This window comes from Pagrus pagrus (assembly GCF_965226575.1).
Source record: "Pagrus pagrus genome assembly, chromosome: 23".
NCBI lineage: Eukaryota > Metazoa > Chordata > Actinopteri > Spariformes > Sparidae > Pagrus > Pagrus pagrus.
Genome location: NC_140205.1, coordinates 13,322,484 through 13,349,400, shown reverse-complemented (window position 1 = coordinate 13,349,400; position 26,917 = coordinate 13,322,484). Strand labels below are relative to the sequence as shown.

The 26,917-nt window shown below is 44.1% G+C and overlaps 1 protein-coding gene across 6 annotated transcripts in view; it reads right to left on the bottom strand.

Annotated features, from left to right (window-relative positions):
* dock4b (dedicator of cytokinesis 4b) overlaps window positions 1-26,917 on the bottom strand; it is a 126,502-nt gene that overhangs the window by 85,543 nt on the left and 14,042 nt on the right. For all 6 annotated transcript variants that reach the window (XM_084346364.1, XM_084346365.1, XM_084346366.1 and 3 more), the window contains exons 2-6: window positions 7,013-7,096; window positions 3,757-3,797; window positions 1,983-2,038; window positions 1,809-1,905; window positions 1,144-1,292 (exon numbers count right to left, since the gene is read on the bottom strand). In XM_084346364.1, coding sequence (XP_084202490.1) covers window positions 1,144-1,292; window positions 1,809-1,905; window positions 1,983-2,038; window positions 3,757-3,797; window positions 7,013-7,096 — 427 coding nt within the window. The remainder of the gene's footprint in view (window positions 1-1,143; window positions 1,293-1,808; window positions 1,906-1,982; window positions 2,039-3,756; window positions 3,798-7,012; window positions 7,097-26,917) is intronic.

Below are 26,917 nucleotides of genomic sequence, written 5' to 3'. Positions count from 1 at the left end.
GAGAAATGCTGCCTCAGACAAATTCATAATCATTTGGGTCTTCTTTTCAATTCGGCAAATGCTATACATTCAGGTTCTTTCTTTCTTTGTGTTAAAAAAAAGCATCACCATGATGCCCGCTTGTCCCAGTGATGTATGTGTTTATTTGCACTTCGAGCAGGGTAGTTAGATCGGATCACAGTGAGATGAGAGTTTTTCAAAGCTGGTACGATGGGAAAACTGATGTCAGATTGGTTCTCGGTATCTGCAGATACCTTGATCTGGCATCGGGGGAGAAAAGGTACATCAGTCCATCCCTACCAGGAACTAGACCCAGGAACTAAATCAGGAACTAAAAGTCCTTCTTGTTTGGTTTTGAGACATGCAGAGGTCAACCGGAGGAGTCAAAGAAAATCCAGAGTACCCATCTTCCACATATGTCGTTAATGGTTATTCATTTCTGCTTTACTATGAAACTGCAATGAAACAAATGGCACATTGAGTTTTGTTTCTCAACCCTCATCCAAAGGGTAACAAGTTAAATGAAGCTCTAAACAAGTGGAACTCAATACAGCTTTATTTATCCCTGTAAGGGCGATAAGTTGTTATTGATCAGACAGAAGCTTTGCCTTTGTAGTTCCTTGTCGAAATACAGCCCCACCGCCAGAAGGGGACTTTTTTATCTCGTACTATCGCATCAAAACAAAAATGCAATATAAATGATTTTGAATTTGGTAGTGCTATACGAAAGACTGCAGTTCAGCAATCAACTTTTTCAAATCCCTGAAGATGTCAACTGAATGCACCAAAGGGCAAAACTTAAAGTGGTTCTGGTTCATAACTGCATTGCCATGCAATAAAAACACAACTTTCAGACCTAAAAAAGCTGACTGAATGTTCCCTGTGATGGATTGCTGCTCTCGAGGCAGCCTCTAGTCACAGCTATTTGATTTTCATACTATACTTCAAAAAGAATGGATTCCAATCGCTGAGCAGAGGGCAGGAAATCAACCTTAAAACTAGTAGCAAAGTTTAACCGATGAATAATAAATGACCTGGAACGTAAAAAAAACAAACATAACAACACAGATGTGGTCCTTTGAGATGGAACTGTAAAAAAAAATGCCTGTGTAGCCATTAAAGAGAGGTCCTTCTTCTACTCACTCGTTGCCCCAGTCCAATCTCGCCGTGATGTGCTGCTTGACGTCCCTCATGCGGTCATGGGTGAGGTGGCCCACTAGCACCTGCCTCCTCAGGTCCAGGATTTCATTCATCACGTGCCAAAGTCGGTGGAACAAATCCCCCTCGTTCTTCTGTGGAAGCGGGAAACAGTGGAGGGAAAAGAAGAAGAAAAAACGGAGTTGAGAGAAACACTCAAAGGAGGCGATTGAAAGTGGAAATTGACAGGAAGGAGCGACAGAATGAGGGTGACGGATAGAGAGGAAGACACAGATAAGAGGATACGGTCGCTTCGGGCCACCCGAAAGTGAAAACGGAGTAAGAGAAAACACATTAGAGAGCCAAATCGACATTTAGGATAGGAGGGCGACCCGGAGAGAGGAGCAGACAGAGCGACTTGAAATGGATTTGTGCAAATTAGCCCCAGTGTCCTGCTGCTTTTTCGCTGCAAATTTATGCACTCTGATCTGCAAGTATTCATCAGGTCAATTTAATCAGCACCCCAGATAGCTTAATAGGACACAAACACAATCAATCCAACTAATGAATGTGTGTGAAAAAAAGCTTGGCGGCTTTTGGGTTACCCGGCGCCAAACAAATTCCAAAGAGATATTTAAATGTGTGTGTCAAGTGTGTGTGTGGATTCTTACCACATAGAGTTGTTTCCACATGGCACCCCAGTCTCGCAACGTCGACGTCATCTCCGTGATGACCGAGTCCTCCACGGGGATCACCGTCTCAAATTGCCTGCAAACATACGCGTGAGAATTAAACTTCAAGCATCCACCGAAACCTGCAAAAAGTAAATAAAAGGTATTACTTACCCTTTATTCTTGACGTGGGCATTCTTCAAGTGGATGTAGCTGGATGGGAAGATCCCCTTCAGGGCAGAGGACAAACAAGTTAATGAGCAGCCCCTCACTCACTCCCATTAGCACTCAACTGTTAGCATGCACGTAATAAAGACAGCGCTAAGTGTGTTTGTGGGTTGAAAGGAGGGAGAGAGGAGCAGAAGTGGGAGATAAAAGCAAGGAGCAATGGGATTCAAAAAAAAGATGAAAAGTGTTTTTTGTGTGTGTGTGTGTGTGCGCGCGCGTCCTATTTGACGCTAATAAAGTGAAAGTTGTTCCCTATTGACTCCAGAGATCAAAGCAGAACTTATGTTGAAGTATCTGAGGGTAAATGCAACACACTCGCGCACACAGAGACTCTGAACACACACCTGACACTTCACTCCCAGCTGGGTTTATGTTGTCACATGTTTCTCCTGCGCGAGAGCTTTTAACAGGATGTGGCGCTTCATTAAGAGCAATGATCCTGTTGGTTTAAACAGTCAATATTGAGCTATTCGCCCTCTTTTCCCCCGCTGCATTTCACTTTCCCCACCCAGATTTGTCCTGCTTGTCCAGGGTTTGAACCGGCGACCCTCCGGTCACTGGGGGCGTAACGATACATCGATCCGGATCGATATATGGATTCAATGATCAACGATCCAACAGCATCGATGCAAAGTGAAAACTTGGATTCATTTAACTGCCATCATTAAGATACACCCTTTATTTTTGTCACCATACTCAACTCCTTTCTATACATTGCTTTCTTTTTATTTAAAAGAATAGATCTCTTTGTTTTATAAGCCCCTGCGCCGGCCTCAGAGGTGCTGGTCATGCCTCTTAACCTTGGATTTCTTTCTATACTTAAGGTTGTGTGTTTGGTTTGGTGGTTAATTTGGGTTCAGGGTTGCGGTGTTGTTCGCCCCGTGTAACAGAGGCGTATTCGTGATTTGTTATTTCCTAAAAAACAACCCTGCAACCTTCAGTTAACGGCCTTGACACGTTATTGACTACTTGTGTGTTACTAATATCACTAACAAGGGTCCCAGTGAGCCGCCACGCACCGTATCAAGACCCTGAAATTGAATCAGACAAATGAAATTTCGCCAAAACTCACTTTATCATTTAGATCTGTGCTTTTTTTTCCTTCTGTGACACGAGGGAAAAAAACTATTATCAAACATTTCGTGACTCTAGTTTCCACTGAAGGCCCAGCACGCCCACACAGGTGCTTTCACTTAGCGTGGCTGGTTTGGCTTCTGCTTTAAGTCGAAGGCGAACAGAGCTCCGCAGGAAGCGATATGATGTCATTTAGCCTTGTGTTTTTATGGCTACTCAAAATGTCTGCAGTGGAAAAGGTTAAGTAATAACACTGACGACTGTTCAAATGTCATGCGCGGTAGCAGGGTCCTGACGGTGATTTCTCCATTTCCTGCTTTGACATGTCGTGATATCTGTCATGCTAAAGTGGTCGCCCTCCAACAGGTGCTGCAAAACTTCCTGAGAAGAGCTCCAACCAGGCAAAATAATGCAAAAGTGTGTATGGCCTTTATTAAGACTTGAAGGAAGGTCAGCGGCTAACCACACGCAGCTCATGTAACTGACATTGTTGAGCACTTCCACCACAAAACAGAAAAAGTGTGTGAGATATTTTGGTCCGGTGAAATTGCTAGCTGCGGCTAACAGTGACAAACCCAGGGGAGGCTTTCAAATTTGACATCCCTGCTCTGACGGACAAGTTAAACATGCACACACGGACGCTCACCTTGACATTTGGATTCTTCAGGATGAACCCTCGGTACCAGCCTGCAGAGACAAAGCACCATTTTCAAACTCCAGCATGTCATTTTTAAACATTTCACTTAATATCTGGCTTAGACTGCCGTGCACATAAGGGGAGGAGGTGGAGAACATTTAATGACAGAAGGATACAGAAGGAGATGCATGCGTGTGTGATTTAATGAAATGATGCGATCCCTCTGACAGCTGAATGTCATGGTGAGCCCACCAGACGTCTATTTTTATTCCAATTCGGTGCCGTGCGAAAAGGGGACCGAGACATCACCGGATCGCTGGCACTCTCACTGGCAATTGAATAACTTTCCACTGCCAATAAAAAGTTTCGAAACCACTTTAGATGTTCTTATACGTAACAGCAGCACTCAGGAGCAATGCGGTACACAGCGACTGTTCTGTAACGACCTGTTTTTGGCAGTGACCGCCGGCTAATGCACAGCAGAGTGAAACCTGTGACACATGAAGCCACTGAAAACCCAGTAAACCTCACTGTGTGACTGCCCAGGCAAGAGACAGAGAGAAAAAAGGTGACAAAGCTGCAGCTTGCATACGCTCACGCTCTTCTCACACCATTACACACTCCAATCTGAGCTCATGCCAAATTAGTACGCGCTTGATACCTTTTGCACATCCCAGCACTGATAGAAACAATCTAGAAATTTACATCGGAGGCTTTGAGCCGATGCTCTTTTCCGAACTGACGATTTAAGCTCATTCCACTGTCGGAGTCATTGTAAGTCCCTCCAGATAAGAGCATTAACTAAATAGCTCAAATGTAAATGCATTAGATTATTCTAATCACTGTTGGGTTTCGCCAGAGCATCCGCGACTTCGGTAGTATTTTCTCCCTGATTTGTTTCAGGCACGCACTGAATCAGAAGAGGATTGAGTAATTTGTCTCGGTCTGAAAATTGAAACATGCTCAGTATTTCCTACATGAGTCATTTCTCCAGTAGCAGAGGTCGAGTACTGCGACGGCTTTCTGCAAAGTCATATGTCAGTGAAGATTAGCAACACATCTGTAAGAGATCGGTAGGATGGGGTACTTGGAATATAGCATATGTATTTGCAAGGGTGAACGTATTCAAGTAGCGCAGCTGATTCTTAAATATATCCATATATTTGTGTTAAAGAGAAAAAACACAGTTATTGTTACAATTACACGGTTAGGCTAGGCTGACTGCGCAGGAGGCTACAAATCCCCCGACAACCTTATCCAGTTTTAATGATTTAACACCTCATGTTATGATTTAGACCTTTAACCTAGCTAGTTAATGGGCGAGCAAAGAAGATTAAATAGTTAGCTCAAACTAAACTAGTGGATAAATGTTTGAAATGAGTCATATTAATTCATAACTAAGTGAAATAGTTTTGTAATAATAGGCTAATTTAGAAACAGTTGAAATGGCTAAAAGTAATGGATTAACAGTTCAATAAGTTAGCGAAAGTATTGGATTTAAGCTAAATATAGTTAGCTTAGGATAATGAATAAATTGTTGAAACAGCGAGTTAAGAGTAATGGATGACAGGTTGACACAGCTAGCTAAAAGTTATGGATACACATTTGAACTTGGTAGCTAAAAGTATGATAATGGGTGAAGGGTTAAAATTGTCAGCTAAAAGACATGGATTAAAGCTTAAAAATAGTTAGCTTAGAGTAAAGAATAAATAGTTGCAACAGAGAGGTCAAAGTAATGCATTATGGGTTGATGTAGTGAGCTAAAGTAATGGACAGGTCTAAACTGTTAGCTAAAAGTGGCCTAATGGATAAATGGTTGAAATTGCGAAGAGTTTAGGATAATAAAAAATTAAGACGGTTTGCAAAAAAAACATTGAACAATCATGTGAAATAATGAAAAATAATGGATAAACACGTTTAGCTAAAACTAATGGATGAACAGTTGAATATCAAGCTCCTAGCGCGTTTGTAGTAGCATAAATGCTAACGTGACCAAACCGACCTAAACACTGACAATTCGTTTGTGTGAAAAGAAAAAATATTGTAACAATATCCAGTTTTATGCGACCAACTTACATCCACTTTAAAATAATTTGACATGAACACATTTGGAACGTGGAGCTCTTGAGCTGATCTGATAGGGGCCAGGCTACATTAGATAAAAAAAGGGCTGGGGGCCACTGTTTTACATCACAATACACTGCCCACTCAGTCTAATGTATTACTGATGCGGTGCCTCACATGTCAGTAAAGAAACTTTCACAGGGTATGCTCCTGTGTTTTGAAGTGTCAACAGTATCAACATGAGGCAGACCCATTAAGTCTGCCTCCTCTGCTGTCAGCAGCCCGTCTCACAGCCTCCTCTCTGCTGGCAGGATTTTCATTTCGTTCCTCCCTTCTGAACCAAGCATTCCGCTGGCTGTGCTATTGTCTACTTCCTCTGGGCCTTTTACTGCAATATCACATCCCCTCTCTGGCTGGCTGGCTGACTGGCTGGCAGCACGACCGGCTGCTCGACCGGCTGATTCCCTCCGGTGCGAGTGTGCGCTTCTGTCTCCCAACAGGAAGTGAGGCGGCGTGTGTCGAGCGCTTCCGGAAGTGGGAGGTGTGCAATAGCGTTTGTGCACGGCTGCTTGTTTGTGACAAGGTGTGCGTGAGAGCGTGGCTCTGCTGCGCTTAAAGGATTTCAAATGGTTCCGGAGATGAAAAGGAGGACAGAGAAAGACGGTGAGAGGGTGCAGGGGACAAAAAAAAAAAAGAAACACATTAACATAGATATGGAGAAACGGAGTGAAAGAGAAAGCAAGCAGAGGAGAAAAACAGACTCAGCGTGGGCAGGAAGGCGGGAAAAGCAGCCAGTGTGTTGTGCAGGAAACAACAGCAAACATGAATATCCACAGCCATTCATCACACACATGACGCTGCTCACTTCGGGCGCGCGCTGCACCGCGATACCTCTCAAGAAGTCGTGTGAGAAGTGCGTTTGTGGGCCCGTTTGTGGTTGAATGCCGCCGTAAGGCACAGATCTGTAACCGCTTTCACATAGATTTGGTCGAGCTCGACATTTTACCAAAAGAGGAAGTGCACCTAATACTTTAGAGGTGTCAAAGTGAGCTCACTTCACCGCTCAAGCGAAGGCAATTGCTTTCCTTACATGCACTTTTCTGTTTCACGCCGAGTGTGTGTGTGTGTGTGTGTGTGTGTGTGTGTGTGTGTGTGTGTGTGTGTGTGTGTGTGTGTGTGTGTGTGTGTATGCGTACCGTACCTTCACATTTTTCCAGGATCTGCACCGTGTCTCCAATTTCTAGTGGGAGGCCATGCTGGACAGTCCCTCGGAAACTGGCCAGCACTGCAACGAAAAAGAGACAGAAAAACACCCACATGAGTCTTTTTTTTTTTTTCTATGTTCGAGCTTTGTTATGCAGAGTAAGAAAAAGGTCCTAAGACATAACACAAAAACGCTTCGGGAAAAAAGGAGAGGAGGTACAATCGATAACCTGTGTAGGTGAAATAAAATCAAAGCTTATAAAATATCTGCGTTTCCGCACAAACTGAAAATAGTGATTCACAAAACAAACTTACATAAATACATCCAACGTAATGCGGACTATACGAGGCAGTCTGGGTGTATTTGCAGTAATACCACACTACACATCACCAGCAGACTCCCTCGGAGACACGTATAAGGTGGTAAAAATGCATCTCTGTCATGTTCTGCAGACCTCAAAACACTTCTTACTGAAACCACAGCTTTGAGAGTGGACATAGTGCCCAAACCGAATGAAAACAGACATACAGGGTGGACTTGGGCTTGAAGACTTAGCAGAAAGCCTGAAAGGCATCGTGAATCCGATAAAGGGAACTAATAGAGTTGCATTAAGGGAAGTGCATGAATCTTGGTTTTTGAAGCTTGACCCATATTAAAGACAGGAAGGATATCTTTGCCTCTGTAACATCATTATTTTCATAATCTGTCTTCTCTATTACTAAACTCTCTGGGTATCCCTTTAAGGAGAGGTCAGGCTCTGAAGCGAGAGGGAGAGAAATCATTTATATAACAGATGGAGGTGTGCAGCGAGTGGCCAAGTTTGATACGGAGAGAAAGAAATCTTAAGCTTGGATGTCAATTCTTGAGTTTGGATCTTGTTTTTTGGGATGATACAAAGAACATATTGAGTTAAAAGGATAAGTTCACCCAGAAAATGAAAATTCACTCATTTTCTACTCATCCCCATTCAGACGGGAAGCTGGGTGAGGTTTTGTAGTCCATGAAACATTTGTGGAGCTTAACAGCAAAACAGTGTTGCAGTATTTTGTGGAACAACTGAAGCAGACGAGGACTCCTCTAAGATTTAAGCCTGTACATGTTTAAAAGAATATAAAAGGTAAGGAGGAAGGGACGGAGAGATGCTGATGGTCCATTAGCAGCAAACGCTACTTTGAGAGCGAGAGTGTGAAAGCCATCTGCGGGGAGTGTCAGTTGACAGCTCTTCAGCCGGCGCTTTAAAAAGAGAGCCGCGTCCCGCCGAGTCGCTGGCTGCAGCCTGACACACGGATAAATTAACCGACACACGCTCAAACCCGCATGTGCGCACAGATTAGTCAACCCCCTGCACACTGGTGTTCCTTTAAGCACAGAAATGCTGACAGATCGATCCACGCGCACACAAACCGCAGAGATGTCTACACACATACTCACAAAGTCGCACAAGTAGCCTATTCAAACAGCGACACACGCGAGCTCACACAGACACCCATTCATACATGGACACAAACATGCAGAGGGGGAAAAAAAAAACAAGACAGCTTCAGTGGGATTTGGAGTGGAAACGTATAACAAGAGTCCCCGCCGCGCAGAACCGAGCAGGATCCCGCTACAGCTAACGTGGTTAGAGGGAATTTCATTTCTTCCGCCTGCAGGGCTCGTCCAGTGTACCTGAACGCACCATCCCAGCAGCTCAGAGAGAATTTTCCTGCCCGCCGGAGAGGGATTATATTTAATATAGCCCAATTTAAAGACACAGAGAGCTTCACCCAGAGATCCAGAGTACAAACATGGTGGACGCACAGGTGATGATTCATGGACACTGTGTTACCGTTCAACAGAGCGGGAAAAGTCATGCATTTGAGTTGGTTTCCTGGTTGACGGAGCTACATTTTTATCATGTTTTAATCGAGTTTATTAATATTTGCTTTCAAAATAAAAAACAATCAAAGTCAAATAAACAAAGTGAAGCAGTGTGAAGTTGTGTTGTTCTTTAAGGTCAGTTTGTTTATTCAGTTTATTCAGTCATGAAAACAAAGAGAGTTTGTCTATTTAGCTTGTTTATGCATCTTTCTCTTCTGATTAAAATTTCGTCCCCAAAACTACATAGTGCACCTTTAAAGGGATTTTGGTGCATATTATCACCAGAACAATTTACAGTTTGTTCCCCATTTCTTCTTTACTTTCTATAGCAGAAGCATTTTCTGCATGTTCCCCATTGCACTCTAATGACACTAATTAACTGTGGCGTCATGTTGCAGCAGGAAACACAACAACTTCTTGGTGGATTGGGAATAAATCTTTGGTTGAAATCAGTTTAAACCTTTTTTAAAAAAAACAGATTTTTTTTGCATTTTTTTAATTAAAACCGTCAAAAACTAAATACTGGACAAAATACTGAACTTTAACTTTATCATCAGACTAAGCTGAGGTGTTTAAGTTTAAATTTCTTCCTGTAGCCCCCAACCCAAGAGAGGACTTAGCTGAATTACATCCACCCACTCTCTCATGTTGACATTGATATCAAGTCTGCTGATGAAATCAAACGGCAGCTAGACACTCTGGGCTGTCTGTGACTTTGTGCGTGCATGTGTGTGTGTGTCTGTGTGTGTGTGTTGAGTTTGTGTCCTTGTGCATTTTACGCTGAAGCCTCGCCAGCTCCTTGTTATCCCTCGAGCTGCAGAAACACTATCTTTACAAGGGATTTGTCACAAGTGCACATCTGACTTTGTAATTCATTCAAAGACCAAACCGCTTGCACGCGCACACACACACACACACACACACACACACAGGCTGAGAAACCTGAAACTTGCCTACTTTTTGTAATTCATTCAAAGCCCAATTACTCACACACGCGCTCACACACACAGAGGCAATCACAGCAAACACACTCGCACTCACAAAGTGTGCCCGATGCATGAATTATCCAAGTGACTTTCCCAGCTGCAGTCGGCTAAATTATTCAGTTTCAAGTCGCCGTTTTCCTTTTTTTTTTTTCTGCAGTGAAATGAAAGCTTCCCGCCCGTCAATCCACAAGCCAGCTGCTGTCTGTCCGTCTGCCTCTAACTGTCTGTCATCCGCCCAGCCTCTGACTGTCTGTCTGTCAACTGTCTGGGCTGGCTAAGCGCCAACTGATGCACGGAGGAGACAGGAAAGGTGCTTACACTTGAGGGAATTGATCTGTTGTTGTTTTGTCAAAAGCCCCGGGATTGCATGCTATTATCCCAGAAGAAGAGAAGAGCGAGTACAATTAGGGCCAAAAAAGATGCTTTTCGACCACACAGCTGCCGTACCGACAGACGCACACACGTCTGAGAGGATGCCATTGGTGCATGAATATCCTATTGCATAAACTGAACAAAAACAGACCTGCAGATGCTCAGATTTGACATGAACACACACAAATTCACACAAAAGTCTATTGAACCCGGTTTCCGGATGCCCTGCAATGACCGGCGTTTCAGCCGGCAAAGGGCAAAGTCTGATCCTTTCTGACACACCCAAACACACACAGTCTGATTCTATGTGACACCAGGCCCACTGGGTCACGGCAAGGACGCTGCTATTCTCGACCGAAACCATCATCCCTCCTAAACTAGACATTACACAAAGACGGCAGTCTGGACGAGCCGTGTGCACATGGATAAACAGACAGAAACAACAACAGGGGAGGGAGAAAAACTCTGCGTATTGTTAGTGTTCTCGGGAGAAAACAAGAGAGGCGAGGGAATCGAGACTGACAAATGCATCGGCAGAGGAACAGAGAGCGAATATAGGAGCTAAAATAGAAAAGTCAAAGGGTCTGTGGTGGAGAGCTGGTGGTTTAACACTGATGGAGTGTGTCAGCGTGTCCTCGCGGGGCTAACGTGGCACCGCTCATCTCCATCGCATCACTTGAAAACGTCACGGTGGGATTTTCAGCATATGCGAAGGTCACGAAGAGAGACATAAGAGAGAACGTAAAGAAACTTGGAAACAAGGTGGAAAGGTCGGAGACTGTGAAAATCAGAGACTCACTTGATTTTAAATAAACTTTAGACTTCGATCACAAGTTCCTTCGCGTCTCGGGTTAGTGTGTCAGTGTGTCTGACGCATGCCTGGATCCGAGTGGATTCAATAAAGAGGCGCATGAATTACAATCTGCAGGAAAATGAGCTGTGTTGTTACCCTTTCCACTGCAGCTGCTCATTAACCGGAGGTGCATTATGTTTCTGCCAGCGCTGGTGTTCCGTCCCTAATTGCGTCTGTTCGGCTCGACTGTATCGTTAAACTGGTCTTATTATGTGTCTGACTATTTTCGGTCGCTTTGGGGTTGGGAGTCTTCAGCAGACAGCGACAGTGTCGGCTGGCAATGTTTTCGCCTTGAGAGTCTGTCCTGGAAACACCTTTAGTAGCAGGAACACAGAAGCAGTATTGATTATGTGGCGAGGTGTTTATGTGTCTGTCTGTCTCTCTAAGGACAGATCTGTCAGCGCCATAGCAGCCCAGCTCTGCAAGATACAGTCACGAAACTTCACAGGCGTGTAGTAACCATGTAAGCATGTAACCATGTAGTAATGACTACTGACTAGTCATGGGTCAGAACATGAACACTGCTCCCTAAACATCGGTTGGTCCAGCCTCTGCCATTAGTGTATGAATGTGTGTGTGAATGGGTGAAGTGAAGTGTTAAGAAATTCAAACTGTTGCTGGAAGGAATTATTTTCAATGGACATCAAAAACAACATCAAATCAAAACTTAAAAAGGTCACCTTGGGCTTCTGGTAACTTGAGTTGGACGTTGTTATTTCCAGAATTCTATTGACTGAATGATTATTTGCAGATTAATTATTGAAAAAAGACTGACAGCTTCATCAATAATGAAAACGATCATTACCGGCACGTCTGACCAAACAAAGTTGCACTGAGAGCGAATAATCTCTTCGTTAACTGACGGCGACTGTGTCCACAAGGGATCTTGAAGTCAGAGGTTGCATTTCGGATCTCTTTAATGCGCTTTCACCTCGCCTTAATCCATTAGGACTTTATCTGCGTCTGCGAGTGCATTCTGCTGAATAAGTCGAGATCCCCCGGAAAGCCCTACCGGCTCGGATTAGGCTCGCATGTGTTTTAGGCTGCCACTTGGAGTCAAGGCCTGTCAAACCACGTTACATTCGGTTTGCTCGTCACTCTGTCTAAGCCCCTTAAAAGAACAAACACCGCCACGGGCCCTGAGTAAGAGGAGCACCAGCCCTCCTCCTTCAAAAAAACAGCCCGACTGAATGAGGCAGGTAAACCGCCGGTGATCAAAGCTCGATATTATGTTGCCGCTTCACTCAATTTAACACAGATTTCACCATTAAAGTGAATAAAAAACATTAAGGAAGCATGAAGAGCATTTCTGTCTCATATCCCGCAGCTTTCACCAGCGTTTTTTGCGCTAAATCACAGGGCAGATTTCACTCAAAAGTGCTCGTTTATGTGCTTTTTAACCTCATTAGCCCGACCCTTTCTTCTCTCCCACTGATCCGACAGTGATTCACGTGCATAATCCACTCCCACATGTTAATTATACAGCATTTATATCATTAATATGCTAATTCGGCAACACAGCAACTGGTGCTCCACAAGCCCCCCCGTCTCTGCCAAATGTAAGGATCATGAATATTTAGTGGGGAGTGTGTGGGAATATAAGAGTGAGCATTATGAAGAGCACGCATGCGAGCACACATTTGCGAGAATGCATTAAAGGAGCAATACGTAGGAATTTTGGTTTGAGACGTTTAAAAAACTGACATTTTTGAAAGAATGTGAAGAAATAACAGTTTTGATGTTTTTGTCAAAGATGTCCATGTTTTGCGTTGCAGAGATATCTATTAAAGTTAGCATGCTAACCAGCTAGCCCCTAGCCAGTTTGTACCTCAAGAGAAAATAGTCAGGTAGTAAATAACACCAAAAAGCAAATAGCTCCAAGCTCCCAGTCCAGACAGAGTAAGCCAATACGACTGCCAGCTGCAGGGCTAACTGAGCTAACTAGCTAATGCCAGTGACAGTTAGCAGCAGTTACTGTGGTGACAGGTGGCCCAATTTAAAAACAGGTTAATGAGTTCTGAAGAAGGGAAGAGCGATGTCCAAAATGGGGAAGCGGTGTTTGTTTTCATCCTCTTTCTTAAACATTTACAAGGTGGACACTTTAAAAAGCATCCAGCACACAGAACTGAAAACCACCGACGCCAATAAACCTCTTCACTTCCTCACGCTGCCAGTCCCCGTTCTGCTCGTCCGCCGTCCAAGAGCATAACGCTGTCAGGGCTGCGTCCGCCAAACCAAAACTGCCTTTTATTCCAGCAATGTGACTAAAAAATTCCTCCTCAGACCAAAACTAGCCCAGCTATGCCTCGTCTGAGCCAACATGCACACTGTGTTCCTAATCAAAAGCTTCGAGCGTTTATCTTTCTATGTGGTGAGGCAAAAAGGGGCTCGAATGCCTCAACTCCATGTCAAAATACTGCACTTGTACCACAGCCTCATGTATTCAAGGCAGCCAGGCTGTGGATGCGGTTAACAACACACAAGACTTACTCAGGGATCATGTGTAGTAAGAAAATCCAAACCACAAAGACGTGTTTATGCATATATAAAACACACTCGCAGGCACAAATACACACAGACTCACACCAGTGTGACAGAGCAGGAGAGGAATCTGACAGCTTTAGAGGCAGATTAAGTCAGTGTGTGTGCGCGCTCGTGTGCATCTGCAGGAAAGTGATTTCTCTGGTTGAGCTTGGAATGCTGGGAAGTGGCATCATGCATTTTTAAAGCCGGGGGAACCAACGGGGGTCGGCGGCGGGAGAAGGGAGTCAGGCAGACGTCTGAGGAGGCCTTGAACGGGACTCAACCTGGCAGAAGCGGAGAAAAACACACACATGTGCAGACATGGAGGTCTGATAGGAGGCGCAGACAAAAGCCGGGCCGGCGGAATCACCCAGGAGGAACGGCTTTCATTTCGCCTTCCCCATTGACGGACCGCCAGGTTCCTTTCGCTGCCTTTGTGTGCATGGCGATAGCAACCTCACCGCAACAATAACCCTTCGCTCAAATCACCAAGCCGGCGCGGGAGCTTTCCAGGCAGAGCTGTGTGAGGAATGCTATTACTTTTTTTTTGTGCGATGGCGAAATCAATTCGGCGCTGTCTCAGTGTCACAGGCCCGATGTGAAATCTGACAGTATCTGACGCTTGAAAGAACCCAAAAATAAACCGAGCAGGTGACACACACACAGCCACTTAATGAAAAAGGTGTCTATAAACTTCTATGATCTCCTGCTGCTTCTCACCTCACATCTCCGCTGACATGATTAGCACCGAGGAACCTGCTGTCAAACTCATTCGCACAAAGTTAGTCGATTTATACTTTCTAAATAAAGTGCGGAGGGCTTCTTAAAAAGGGGCACTGTGTAGTTTTGGAGAAGAAATTCAAACTCAGAATTTTGATATTTACAATATTAATGAGGTAATGATACAAACTCTTTTCCATAACTGAATAAACAAGCTGTTCTCAGAGGAAAATAAGGTCCCCAGAACACTGTTTGAAGCTAGAAAGGTGGCAGGGTCCGCCACATATAAACAAAGTAAAACAGTATGAAACTGCGTCGCCCTTTTAGGGTCAGTTTGTTTATTCAGTTTATTTAGTCATGAAAACAAAAAAAGTTTGTTAAGGCATAAAAAAGAAAATCAGTCAATGAAGATCTTGTAGTTTCATCCCTATGAAACTACATAGTGCCCCTTTAACATTGGAAGCACTATTTTGTTTCATTAGCTTTTTAATTAGCATGATTAACCACTGAGGCTACATAAGCTCTTGCCCAGGTCATCAAGATCAGGAACACAGAAAGCATCAAAAGCAGCATTCAGTCTGCCCTACTGGCCCGAGCAGGAGGAGAAATCATAAATGACTCAGATTAAATAGAAATATAGGTCAGTGCGCTAAAACCTCACCTCATTCCCAGGCATTAATCTGACTGTGTGTGTCTGAATGTGTGTGTGTGTGCAGTTTCAAAGCTAGCTAAGTGCATGCTTAGATAGCCCACTGATGCCAAAGTTGAGATGAGATGATTATTATAATCCTCTCGGGAGGTTTTTATCTCACCTGCACAATAAATTTGTCATTTCTCTTACTCTTCTGTAGTATTTATCAATGGAGCGTGACATCACTATTCCTTCTTTTTGTCAGGGTGACGTCTGCATAATAAGAGTGACCGTTTTGAAGTGTTTTGTACACTTGAACAACAAAAAAAGGCATCTGCCCAATCCTGTCTGATCACTTTTCACTGTCTTATTTCTTTTATGTCTTCGCCTAGCATGTTGCAGCCAACGAGAGGCATGATAACAAAAGGGACGTTTCCTGTGACTGGGTTGAATGGCATTCCTGCCAGTAACAAACTAGCCGGCGCTTCATTGGGAAGTGTTCTGACGCCAGCTCTCCCTGGAGGATGAGATAATGCCTGTTGAGCTGCCACCAGAATTCAACTGTGTTGTTTTTGTGTCAGTGAACGCTCCAGATTGCATCAAAACAAGTTAAGAATGAAAGAAAATCCATCAACCTCAACAGGTATGTTGCATAATTAAAGCTGCATTCATTGATTTACATCCACTCTGGGGAAGCGAGACAAATTGTATGTTGTGTAAAAAGTTGACACTGCTAATGTGCTAGCAAAGAGTTGCGTATTCAAACACCCAGCTGATACAGAGAAATATTAGCATTCATTTCATTATATGTGGCTCTTTAGCTGCTAAATGCTCCACTTTGTTCACCAGCTAGTTGTTAGCGTGGATTAGTACCAGGTGAGTGTTGATGAGAGCAGTAACAGTGAACACAAATATTCAAAAGGTACAGGCCATAACACCAAAACAATGAGCTGAAAGATGCTAAAACGCTGAGCAGAACTGAATAGAATGAGGGCTTGAAAATTGTTTCTATTTTTCTTTTCTACTTTATCGACGGTGATATGGATTCTTTCTTGTGACAAATGTACTTATTGTAAGTCGCTTTGGACAAAAGCGTCTGCTAAATGCCCTAAATGTAAATGTAAATGAGGAGAAATGCAGAGTTAGGTGACAATTCTCTTTCGGTTTGCCACTACAAGTGAAACCTTTCACATTATGCACGGTCATTTCATCAATTGTTGATATAAAAATATTAATTAGTGCAGCTTTATAGTATAAAAAAACATTTTTTCCCCCACAATTTGCATCAGTTAACAAGTAAACATTATCTTAACCACAATAATTGAATGTACAACAGAAAGTGGCACACCCAAATTATCATTACACAGGAAAACTGTGGTTGAAAACCACTCGGTCATGTACTCTGGGTCAAAGTTGCGACAGGAAGTTGGCCTGCAAACTGTGATGGTTGCTAACAACAGACTTTTTTTTGTTTGTAATCTAACAGTTCCAGTAAAGAGCGAAGCCAAAACTTCTTGCGATAAGCGAAGAAAAATCCTTGAAATCACAACGCACAAATCTCAGACAGATGCAAACACCGGGAGCTGCAGCTTTTAGAGAGGGTGCTGATTTTTTTAAGCGGCAGCTGAAGTCACATCGACACCGGTGCCTACACATCCTCCCACTCTGCAGAAAGATAGATGGCTAGTGGAGGAAGAAAGGCTAAAATATATAGAGGGAGAGGAGGGAAATGAAGGGTGTGGGTGTGGCTGGTGATGAAGCAGCACGAGAAAAAAAGAGAGACAAAGAGAGATTGTAGAGGATGATGGAGGGAGAAACCAGAGGGACAGAGATAGATAAGTGGAGAGTAGGCTGCATCTCCCACTGACAGATGGAGCAGAAAAAGAAGAAAGATGAACCCAGCGAACATCTGCTTCTCTTCCTTCAGGTGCAACGGTTAAAAGTGGGAGTGTCAAGCGAAACCTCCTGCATCAATCTGTTTCTCTCTCGGTCTGAGTCACTGCAACCTCTCTGCTTCCTCCCTGTTTCTATCTCCACCATACCTCAGCTCGCTATCTTTCAGGGAAGAGGAGGTGCTACTGACCTCTACGTGCACTTCAAGCTCTCTTGAATCAAATTACGACAAATTATGCACTTGTGCCGCAGGAGCACATGCAGATGTAAACACGCTCATATACCCGGGGCTGACAGGAAATCAACAGGAGCGAACACGTGACTGTGTGGCCTGAATACAGCACGTGTACGCTTGTACCTGTAAGTGTGTGACCTTTTGCGAGTGCACAAAATCTGCATTGATTAGCGATGCATTTGGCAGGTTGTGTGTTTAGCTGTCAGCGGCGCTGTGAAACAAGTGTGTGACATCATATCTCGCTGACGTGACATCAGAGATAGACCCTCAACCCACCGCTGTAAAAAAAAAAAAACACACGCTCGTTTTCGTTGCTCCAGGCTAAAGCAACCCAAACATCAGTCAGGTCCACGCTGAGGATGATGAAACCATGATGAAACAAAATCCACCAAAAAACAGCCTCTGTAGTTTTATCTCGCAGCCAAAAAATCAAACAGCGAAGGTGTGGCCGTTACAAAAAGAGGAAATAAAGAGGAAGTTCTGCCCCGAGGTGAAGTTAAATCAATTGGATTCTGTAAGCAGAGCCGGCAAAACCACTGCAATGGCGTAGTTTCCATTTTTATTTGTGTTGTGTGTCTGTCAAGGGACTTAAAATAGGAGAGACGGTGCAGTGCAGCCGACAGCCACAGCCTCAGGCCTGTAAATGTACAGACACAAGTGGGATTTGTGCTGACTGGGGAGCGAGGGGAGAGGAGTCTGGTTAAAGACAGACAGAACAACAGACAGACAGACAGAGAGAGAGAGACGGTGATGGACGGATAAAGACAGCAGAGCACGGAGACTGGCAAACAATGCAGTGGAGAGGAGAGAGAGACAGGACGAGAGGGAGGAAAGAAAGAGTGAATCAAAGAGAGAGGCAGGAGAGATAAGTAGCTGTCAGCTCTTGTGCGTCTCACTTCACTTTGTTTGCCCCTGTACTGTATGTCAGCGCGAGGGGAGGAGAGGCGCTCGCTGTCGGCTACCAAACGCGTACGTGCCGGCGGCGGGGACAAGAGCAGGGAGCCGGACACGAGCACAATAGACCAATGAAACGAGGAGAAGAAGAAGAAGAAGAAGAAGAAGAAGATGAAGAAGATGAAGAAGAAGAAGAAGATGAAGAAGATGAAGAAGAAGAAGAAGAAGAAGGAAGGGCAGCATGACGAGGAATAAATGTCTGATAACTGTACATGACGTGATAAAACTTTAGTGGGAGTGGGAAAAAACAAATAGCAAACTGTTGCTACTTCTTTGATTTCAAGTTTTCAATTTTCAGTGATAATGATAAACATATGGAAAGTGACTGATTGCACCTTTAAGTGTACAATTCTAATGTGTCTCTGCCTCGACTGGCTTCAGGTTTTGTAGCGATTGTGTACACAATGAAATCTAAATAATGGCCCATATTTACTACCTACTAAAACCAGATGCATCAGCTTCAAGGTTCCTTTTTTTAGATTGTGATTACGGCTCCGGGTTCAGAATGTACAAAAAAATAACCAAGAGAAACTTGTTGCTCGATAAAAGGTGCAGACTTCAGTATAGCCCCGGCAGGGAATGACATTAAAGCAGCTGAACAGATCAGAAAATAGCAAAGCTCCCACTTGTTAGATAATAGCAAAAAGTAGTTATGTAGCCCATGAGAGAGAGAGAGAGAGAGAGAGAGAGAGAGAGAGAGAGAGAGAGAGAGAGAGAGAGAGATTGTCAGGGCAACAGCAGGTCTCTCAAAGCCTAGCCTTGTATAATTGCAAAAACATGCGGATGGATGACAAATTGAAGGAAAACTTGACTAGACGAATGGAGAAACATAGCAAGTGCAGCTGCTCCATGCAGGCCGCACTGGGTCACCGACTGGTTGATGAGGATGGAAGTGAATAATATCCCGTAGCCTTCAACTGAACACTAAAGCAAGCTAGCATAAATTGCACTACTCTCTCTGAAATAGACACACAGTTATGGAATAAAACTGCTCTCCATATCCAGTCTAGCGCAGTAGCATTTCTCTTCCATCCCCCGGGAAATATAGACACAACAGCATGACATTTACAAGAAGGATATTAAACCTGCTTTCCTGCGGCTCTCCTGTAACTTTTAGCTTTACCTTTTGTCATCTTATGTAAGAAATTTAGTATTGATTAGCAATATGTGAATCAATAGCAGTTTTGACACGATGCCTATGTGTTGTTTTCCAGTGACATCTACTAAAGTTAGCATGCTAACCAGCTAGCCCCATCTTCCTGGTCCAAATCTCCTGTGCTAGCAGAGTAAACACGAACACTAACACAGACTTCCAACACTCCCCTGGTCCCTGAGCTCCCAGCTCAGTTAGCTGCATGGCTAACTGAGCTACCTAGCTAAGGGCAGCTACAGTAAGCAGCAATAAGAGGTTACTCTGGTGAGCGTTCAGACAGAGGGTGAATAGAAGTGCTGCAGGCAGTGTGAGAAAAATAACATGTTTTTTGAACATGAAAGCATCGTTTTCTAATCAACACCCATAATAAAAGTATAAGCCTTACAAATGAGCATAACACAGAACCTTTAAAATCCATTCAAAGCGCAGTGTGTTTTTAAAATCTTTTTTTGTACATTATTGTAATCTTGGTTGGTTTACCAGTGCAGGAGAACTGTAATTTTCATGCTTTCTTGAATGAATCAATTGGACCTTGAACCTTGAAGTGGGTTTTCTAAAGCCCGGGGCCGAACCCTGAGCCGAGCGGCTCTGCGTTTGAAGGATGCCTCTCATTTGTTCACTCAGCGTGTGTGTCACTGTGTTAATGTGCCGGTACCATACCATTCGATTCTGTCATATCGTACTGGACAGCTGGCGCTTATCACCTCATTAAAAACTATTTCCCCCACCCCACTCTGATGAAAAGCATGTTGTTCTGCACACATGCAGCATCCCAGCATGCACACATGCATGAGATTGACGCGCACACAAGCACGCCCACACTCGCGTTGTTAGCATGGCGAGCGGGGTTAGCCCGGCATCTCTGAATCTCCGCTGAGCCATGAACGGCCATATGGAGGGTTTCTTCTTAGTTAAACCCGCTGGATTGTTGCACGACAGTAGCCTGGGAACGAGTTACGCATTTTATTACACACAGATGGAGGCTGTTTTGAACACTGATTTGTTGTTAAGGCAACATGCCGCCGCAACATCACCGCCGCACGCTCAATTGTAGGGTGACACAAAAGCCCACAGACGACGAATGAACTTCCAGCAACTCCTCCGAGCTAAAATTAAAACTATTGTTCAGCATTCCTCACTGCAGAATGAGATCCATCCGTGTTTCCTGGCTCTAAACGGGAGCAGACAAACACAAAGATGTGCTTAAAGGGTAATTCTATCATGCATGCACTGTAATAAAAAGGGCAGTAATGCTCTCGAGCTCTCTGGGGTATAGTGCTATGGTGCTGGGGGCACTGAGGAAATGAAGCGAGATTTCACAGCTTCATTTCTGTGAAAAACCACAGCCTGGCCTTTTGTCATCGGCACACACACCTTGGTATGTAAGTGGCATTTGAATGCGCCTTCAAGATGTATTTGTGTGTGTGTGTTAGCCGTGTCTAAACGAGTCTAAACAAGTGGCTTCTGCCTCATTTGAACAGCAACTACAACTGCAAGTAATTAGTAGTTACTTTAGTCCTGATTAAAGGGGTAATATGTAGTTTTGGAGAACAAATACAAACTCAGAAATATTTACCTGAATAAACAAGCTGCTCTCAGAGGAACATAAGGTCTCCAGAACACTGTTAGAAGCTAGAAAGGTGGCAGGGTCCGCCACATATAAACAAAGTAAAACAGTATGAAATTGTGTTGTCCTTTAAGGTCAGCTTGTTTATTCAGTCATGAAAACAGAGTTTGTTTATTTAGTCTGTTAAAAACATCAATGAAGATCTTTCTCTCCTGATTAAAGTGTCGCCCCAAAAACTACATAGTGCACCTTTAATCTGCAGATTATTTTCATGATTGATTGATTAATCTTTCAAGCCATCAATAGTCAAAATATCCAATACGTGACTTCATCAAATTCTTCCTTTCATCCATCCAACAGTCTAAACCCCAAAGCCTCTTCATCCTTATTTTTAAGAAGCAGGTGCAAGTAAGTGTTTACTCTCTGAACCACAAACAAACCCGGAGAGAAGGGAAAACTGAGGAGAAATGTTGGCATGAAACGAATAAAAATGTTGGGACGAGGAAGTGCTAGAAGAGCGACGAGGAGGAAAAAGGGTTGAAATGTAACTTTAGACCGCAAGAAGCGGGTTAATATTGACTTCAACCTTGGCAGCCATTTCCATCTAATCCCCCTGCTGATCATAAGTCTTCCATTAGTGATGAGGCTGACCGTACATGTCCCTTTGAAGCATGGTATGAGCCAGTCATGGACTAATGACCCCATGCTGCTCCTGCTAAATGCTAAGCCTCCCAGAAGACGCAGAAGCTAGAGTGCAAAGGAAACGAGAGACAAAGACAAAGAAAGTGGAGAGGAGGGAAAAAATGACGATGTTGATGATAGGGCTGAGGCTAATTTTAGAGTTGAGAACAATTCAAGCAATTAAATTACTTGTTTCCACGTCTACTTAAAGTTGGCAATTCTGCCGCTAACCACCAAGAGTCTCATTTAGCTCAGTTTGTTGCAAACAAGATGAAACACAAAAACAGGAGGGGGGGAACAAAAGATGCATCACAAACAAACGAGAGTGAGAAAATCCCACCGGATGAGTATCCCGGTGATTATTCTATACGTTCACTTCACATCCTGGCCTACTAGCCCTCATTCTGCTCTCCTCCCGAGTAGATAAAACAAAGAGCGCAGTGACAAGTAGAGACAGAGAGACTGTATAAGAGAGGAGAGAGCACTGAAGCATCAGTGAGTGATTGGAGTCACCGGGGAGTGTATGAAAAGCACCAGAGTGAATGAAAAGACCACAGTGTGGGTCGTCCGCGTCGAGCCCGCGGGCCGCCGGGCGCAGATCGGGATGTTAGATGTGCGCTCAGATTCCCGGCGTGGGGTCTAGACGCGGGAAAAGAGGCGCTCACACGAAAGGGACACACGTGAACACGCCGTGCTTGATGAAAAGCACACACACTGACAGACGGTGGTGGCCACAAAGCACAGCCAGGCCAACTGAAGACGACTTCACAGGAAGTGGCAGCGTGGAGCAACTCAGACACACACACTGGTACACACTCATGGCTTCACTCAAGGACACACAGATGGCAGGTGCTACACAAATACAAGCCACTGGAGCATATCTTATTATTATCAGCGAAGCCTGCCAGGCAGCCAGCAAGTCACTGCTTCACAATAGGAAGCAATCTGCAGCTTTGAAGATGTCCCTTAAAATGGGAAGGGAGCAGCTAAGCTAACGCGTTAAAGGGAAAGCTGTGAGGCAGCAGAGAGACGAGAGTGACACTAGACTGGAGGGATATGTGATGGACGAATGGATGATGGAGAGAACTGTATTATGAGCAGGAAGATCACTCAACAAGTGACCAGATTTAAAAATATACTATATAAAAATGGAAATTATCTAAAAGTCGATCTAAATCCCTTGTCATCAGCACAAAGAAATGTTGCTCTACAGGTCGTTCAAGACATAAAGGTGCAATATGTAACAATTGTTACATACTGTTAAATTCATACATCCAACAAATTCAACAATTCTGTTAATATAGCCATGACTGTAGCTGTTGTTAGCTTGTTAGCTCAGTTAGCCGTGCAGCTAGCCAGACCACGGGGGGAGTGTATATATGTACAAACCTGGTCTATTTTTCAGCAGAGCACCAATAAGAGTCACACAAAGTTGAGAAAAGGAAGTGAAGAGAAGGCAGAATTACTGGACATGCAATAAACCTCTGGCAAGTGAAGACTGACCAATTCTTCAACTTCAACATCAACAACGCACAACACAAACCACAGCGCAAAACACAGCCAATGCTGGTTTATACTAAGAGAGATGTCAGAACATCGCTGTGGTGAAGATGAAGAAGAGGAAAACAAAGGAGACGAAGAAGACAAAGAAGAGGACAACGAAGGAGAAGAAGGAGGAGGAGAAGAAGATGTATATTCTTCATTTCTCAGAGCAGAATCAGTTGATCAGTCACGTGAGTTCAATGTTTGTTACATTGAAACATATTTCAAAGGTTTTTTCATCTCCCATTCAGCACATTAACTCTTTTTTTCAAAAAAACAATTCAAGTGAGTGTAAAAACTTTGTTATTGTGGACGTTAATTCAAATTCTGCCGTTTCCTTCGACCTTTTCAAGTACGAAAATACATCAGGCACATTGATGGAAACATAGCTTCTGACTCTGAGTGAAGTTAAGGAGCACTGCTTTGCAAGTCCAGAGTCTGATTTTGAATTAAATCTGCAAATCTGTTACCAATACAGTTCAGTATCCTTGGGGCCTCTGAACAAAGGGCCATTCAACAGCGGCATTTCCAAGTACAGGGTGTACCAGTGGGTATCAGGCAACTCCAAGCAGCAGCGAGAGTTTGTAAGCTCAAGCTCAGCAGAGTAGAAAGAGCTGCGGAGACCATTTAACTACAATGGAGCTGCGCTAACAATGACAAGACGGCGACAGCGGTGAGGAGCGACTGAACCAAGAAATGTGACCGGGTACGGAATCTGCCGTCTAGCCCTCGCCTCGGAATAAAAATAAAATGTTTGCATGTGATATGCATTCCCCTTTCCATGAGATATGGAGAATGAATGAGTGTGTGTGTCTGTGTGTGTGTGTGTGTGTGTGTGTGAGTGTGTGTCCGTGTCTATACTGGCACTGATTCTCATTCTTTCCTATGGAGAGAGCCTCACACACTGAAAAACAGAAAAATGAGGGTTGGATTCCGTGGCTTGCTCTCGTGCCAGTCCCTTCTGACATCTGCTATAACTTAGACGGATCAATAATGGATGTCACACATGCAAACACACAGAAATATGTGAAAAGTAATGGGGCAGATCAGTAAATAAAGTTCTGGCAAAAAGCATTCTAGAAAATGCTGGTTTACTGGAAGCTACAAAAACTCGTGTCAGGGAAATGGCTTTTTCTGGAGGAAATGGGTTTCCTTTCCTTTCCTTCGAAGTGCTTTGGTCACCAACCGTCGCGCTTTCTCTCAGGAAGCCTCGTGAAAAAGTCTGAGAGGTGATTCGCTTTCATGTTCATCCGGAGTCGACATACACGAGAGAGAGAGAGTGTAAACAAGGGCGGACTCGCTGGTTGCAACTCATTCCAAAAACAGCCATCTTTAGAATGAGGCCCTCTGTTCGGCCCCGCACTGTGCTGCACTGTGCGTTTGAATGTATGGCCTGTGTGCGCACGTGGTCGGACATTCCTGCAGGGCTAAGGGCTTCAGCTGTCGTCGGTGGCTATTTTTCCTGTGCACCGCATGCCACTGATGGATCAAGGAGGCTTACTCCTCCTGGGGTCGGAGAACTTTTTTGGGGGGCTCGAAGAGATGGAGGAAAAAAAGACCTCGCTCTCATCCAGGGAATCAAATGTTGGGCGATAGGGAACACGGATCAGGGTTTGTCAAAGCAAACCATGTAGGAAATGATCCAGCTGAGCGCTACACTGAGAGAGACAGAGACAGAGTAGCCACTCGAGTCATCTCACACCATAGAAATAATTAACCGATACTCAGCCGTCACATAAGACAATCCCTGGTGCCTGCTTTGAATTTCGCTTCAGCTCGAGAGGAGCTGCTTCACACGTCGCCTTAATCTTGTCCATTACTACGACGACATCAGCGGCGAACAAAGAGGCCGCTCTCCAATTTGTTCGATAGTGGGCTCTGGTTTCTGTCAGTGGACGAGATTCCCAATTCCCCTACATATCCTCCAGATTAAATTGGGGAGGAGAGGGGAAGCTGTGGGCAGGCTGATTCAGAGTGCCGAGCTGATGGCCGCGCTCGGCTAATTTGCTCGTGCTCGCTGTCCGCGCAGACAAAATCAATAGAGTGGAGTAAGAAGTTGGAGGGGGCGAGGGAAAAAAACAAAAACGCCCCAGTTTCCTGATTTAGGTCAACTGCAGTTGTGTGCACCCCTAACGCTGTGTGTAATTAAATGAAACTAGTTAAAAAGTCTGCAGGAGCTCTGAACTTGAAGAGAGGGGGGGGGGGATGAGAAGAAGGGGGAGGGACGAGGCTGAAGTGATTAATTTCATCTTTGTTTTTCTCCTCCCACAGTTGCGAGTGAACACCATTATACAAAGTAGAAAGGTAGCCTCATTTGCGTGCCCGTTCAACGCCCGGTGCTCCCCTGGGGGAAAGAAAGTATAAGAGATTCTAATGAGCTACGGAGAGAGCTTCCTGAAACACGAGCGGGCAGATAGAGACGCGCTGGCGACGCCGCTCCGCCCGCCTTGGCAGCTCAACTCTGAGGAGGAACTCCACGAGGACCGTCAATTGACAGCCCATCAAACCAACACGCTGTCTGACTCGCTCTCCGCCTCACTGTATCCCCTCACTTCATCTCACCCATATCCACCTCGCTCCTCCTTCATATTCTCATCGCTGCAGTTTGTGCGGTACTCTGTTAAGCCTGGCAGATTACAGACAGTAACATATACAGTATAGGGGATTCATTGGAGTATGAGTAAAGCATCGCCATGTCAGATTTAAAAGGTGCAGTCAGTCAGAGTGGAGCTCTGAACTACAACTCATACTACAACAACATAAACTGACATTAAAGGGGCACTATGCAGTTTTGTAGAAGAGATTCAAACTCAGATATTATTTACAATATTAATGAGGTAATAACAAACTCGGAAAAGCTGCTCTCGAGAACACTGTTTGAAGCTAGGAAGGAGGCAGGGTCCGCCACATATAAACAAAGTAAAACAGAGTGAAGTTGTGTTGTCCTTTAAGGCAGTTTGTTTCAGTTTATTCAGTCATGAAAACAAAGAGTTTGTTCATTTAGTTTGTTTAGGCAGAAAAGAAATAGCCAATAAAGATCTTTCTCTTCGGATTCAAATTTCTTCCCCAAAATTACAAAGTGCAACTTTAATGATGCAGAGGTAAGTGATTTAAAGCAGTCAATCATCCACACATTCATTTCTATCGTGTTGTGCATTAAATACCACAATAATTCTGTTGAATGGCTGCTTTTTAGATGATGAATGACTCATTCAAGTATTTGTTTTCTGCCAAAATTGCCAAACATTCCCCAGTTCCAGCATCCCAGTTATGAGAGTTTACCGTTTTCTTTCTCTGTTTCAGATCATTATAAACCGAATGTGTTGCTGGAAAGACATTTGCACACATCACTTTCAGTTTCAGGAACTTCTACACATTAAACACACACTTTGATGTGTAAAATTGGTGGGTTTACCCTTTAGGTAACCAAGAAAATAAAGACTGCTATCATTCATCTTTTGATTAAGAACTTTTATACGTTTGTCTAAAGAGTTAAGTATGAATCACTGTTCTCGTGTCTAAAATGTTATTTTGATGTCAGCATCTGTATTTAGGTGTAACAATATTGGAACCAGGCCTTATACACATCTATTCCTAGACACAGCTGGGCATGTGTGTCCATTCCCACAGCTACATCCAAACAAGCTCAGTCACAGCCAGCCACAGTCTGTGTTCCTATAGGTGGTGGTGATGGTAAGGTTACTAGTGCATTAGGACAGCCTGCGCAAAGAGGATTATGGCTGGAGTCCAGATGAGGGTCGGGGGGGGCTTACGGGTGACGCATCACAACTGATGATGCCTGGAAACATTCCCCTACAAATCAATGGCCTGGTTCCAAGCGCCCATTCAATCACTACCATTATCACACTAACCTCTGAACTCAACACAAGCTGGAGGGAGAGACGCCGCAGGATGTTACAAAATGTCAAATC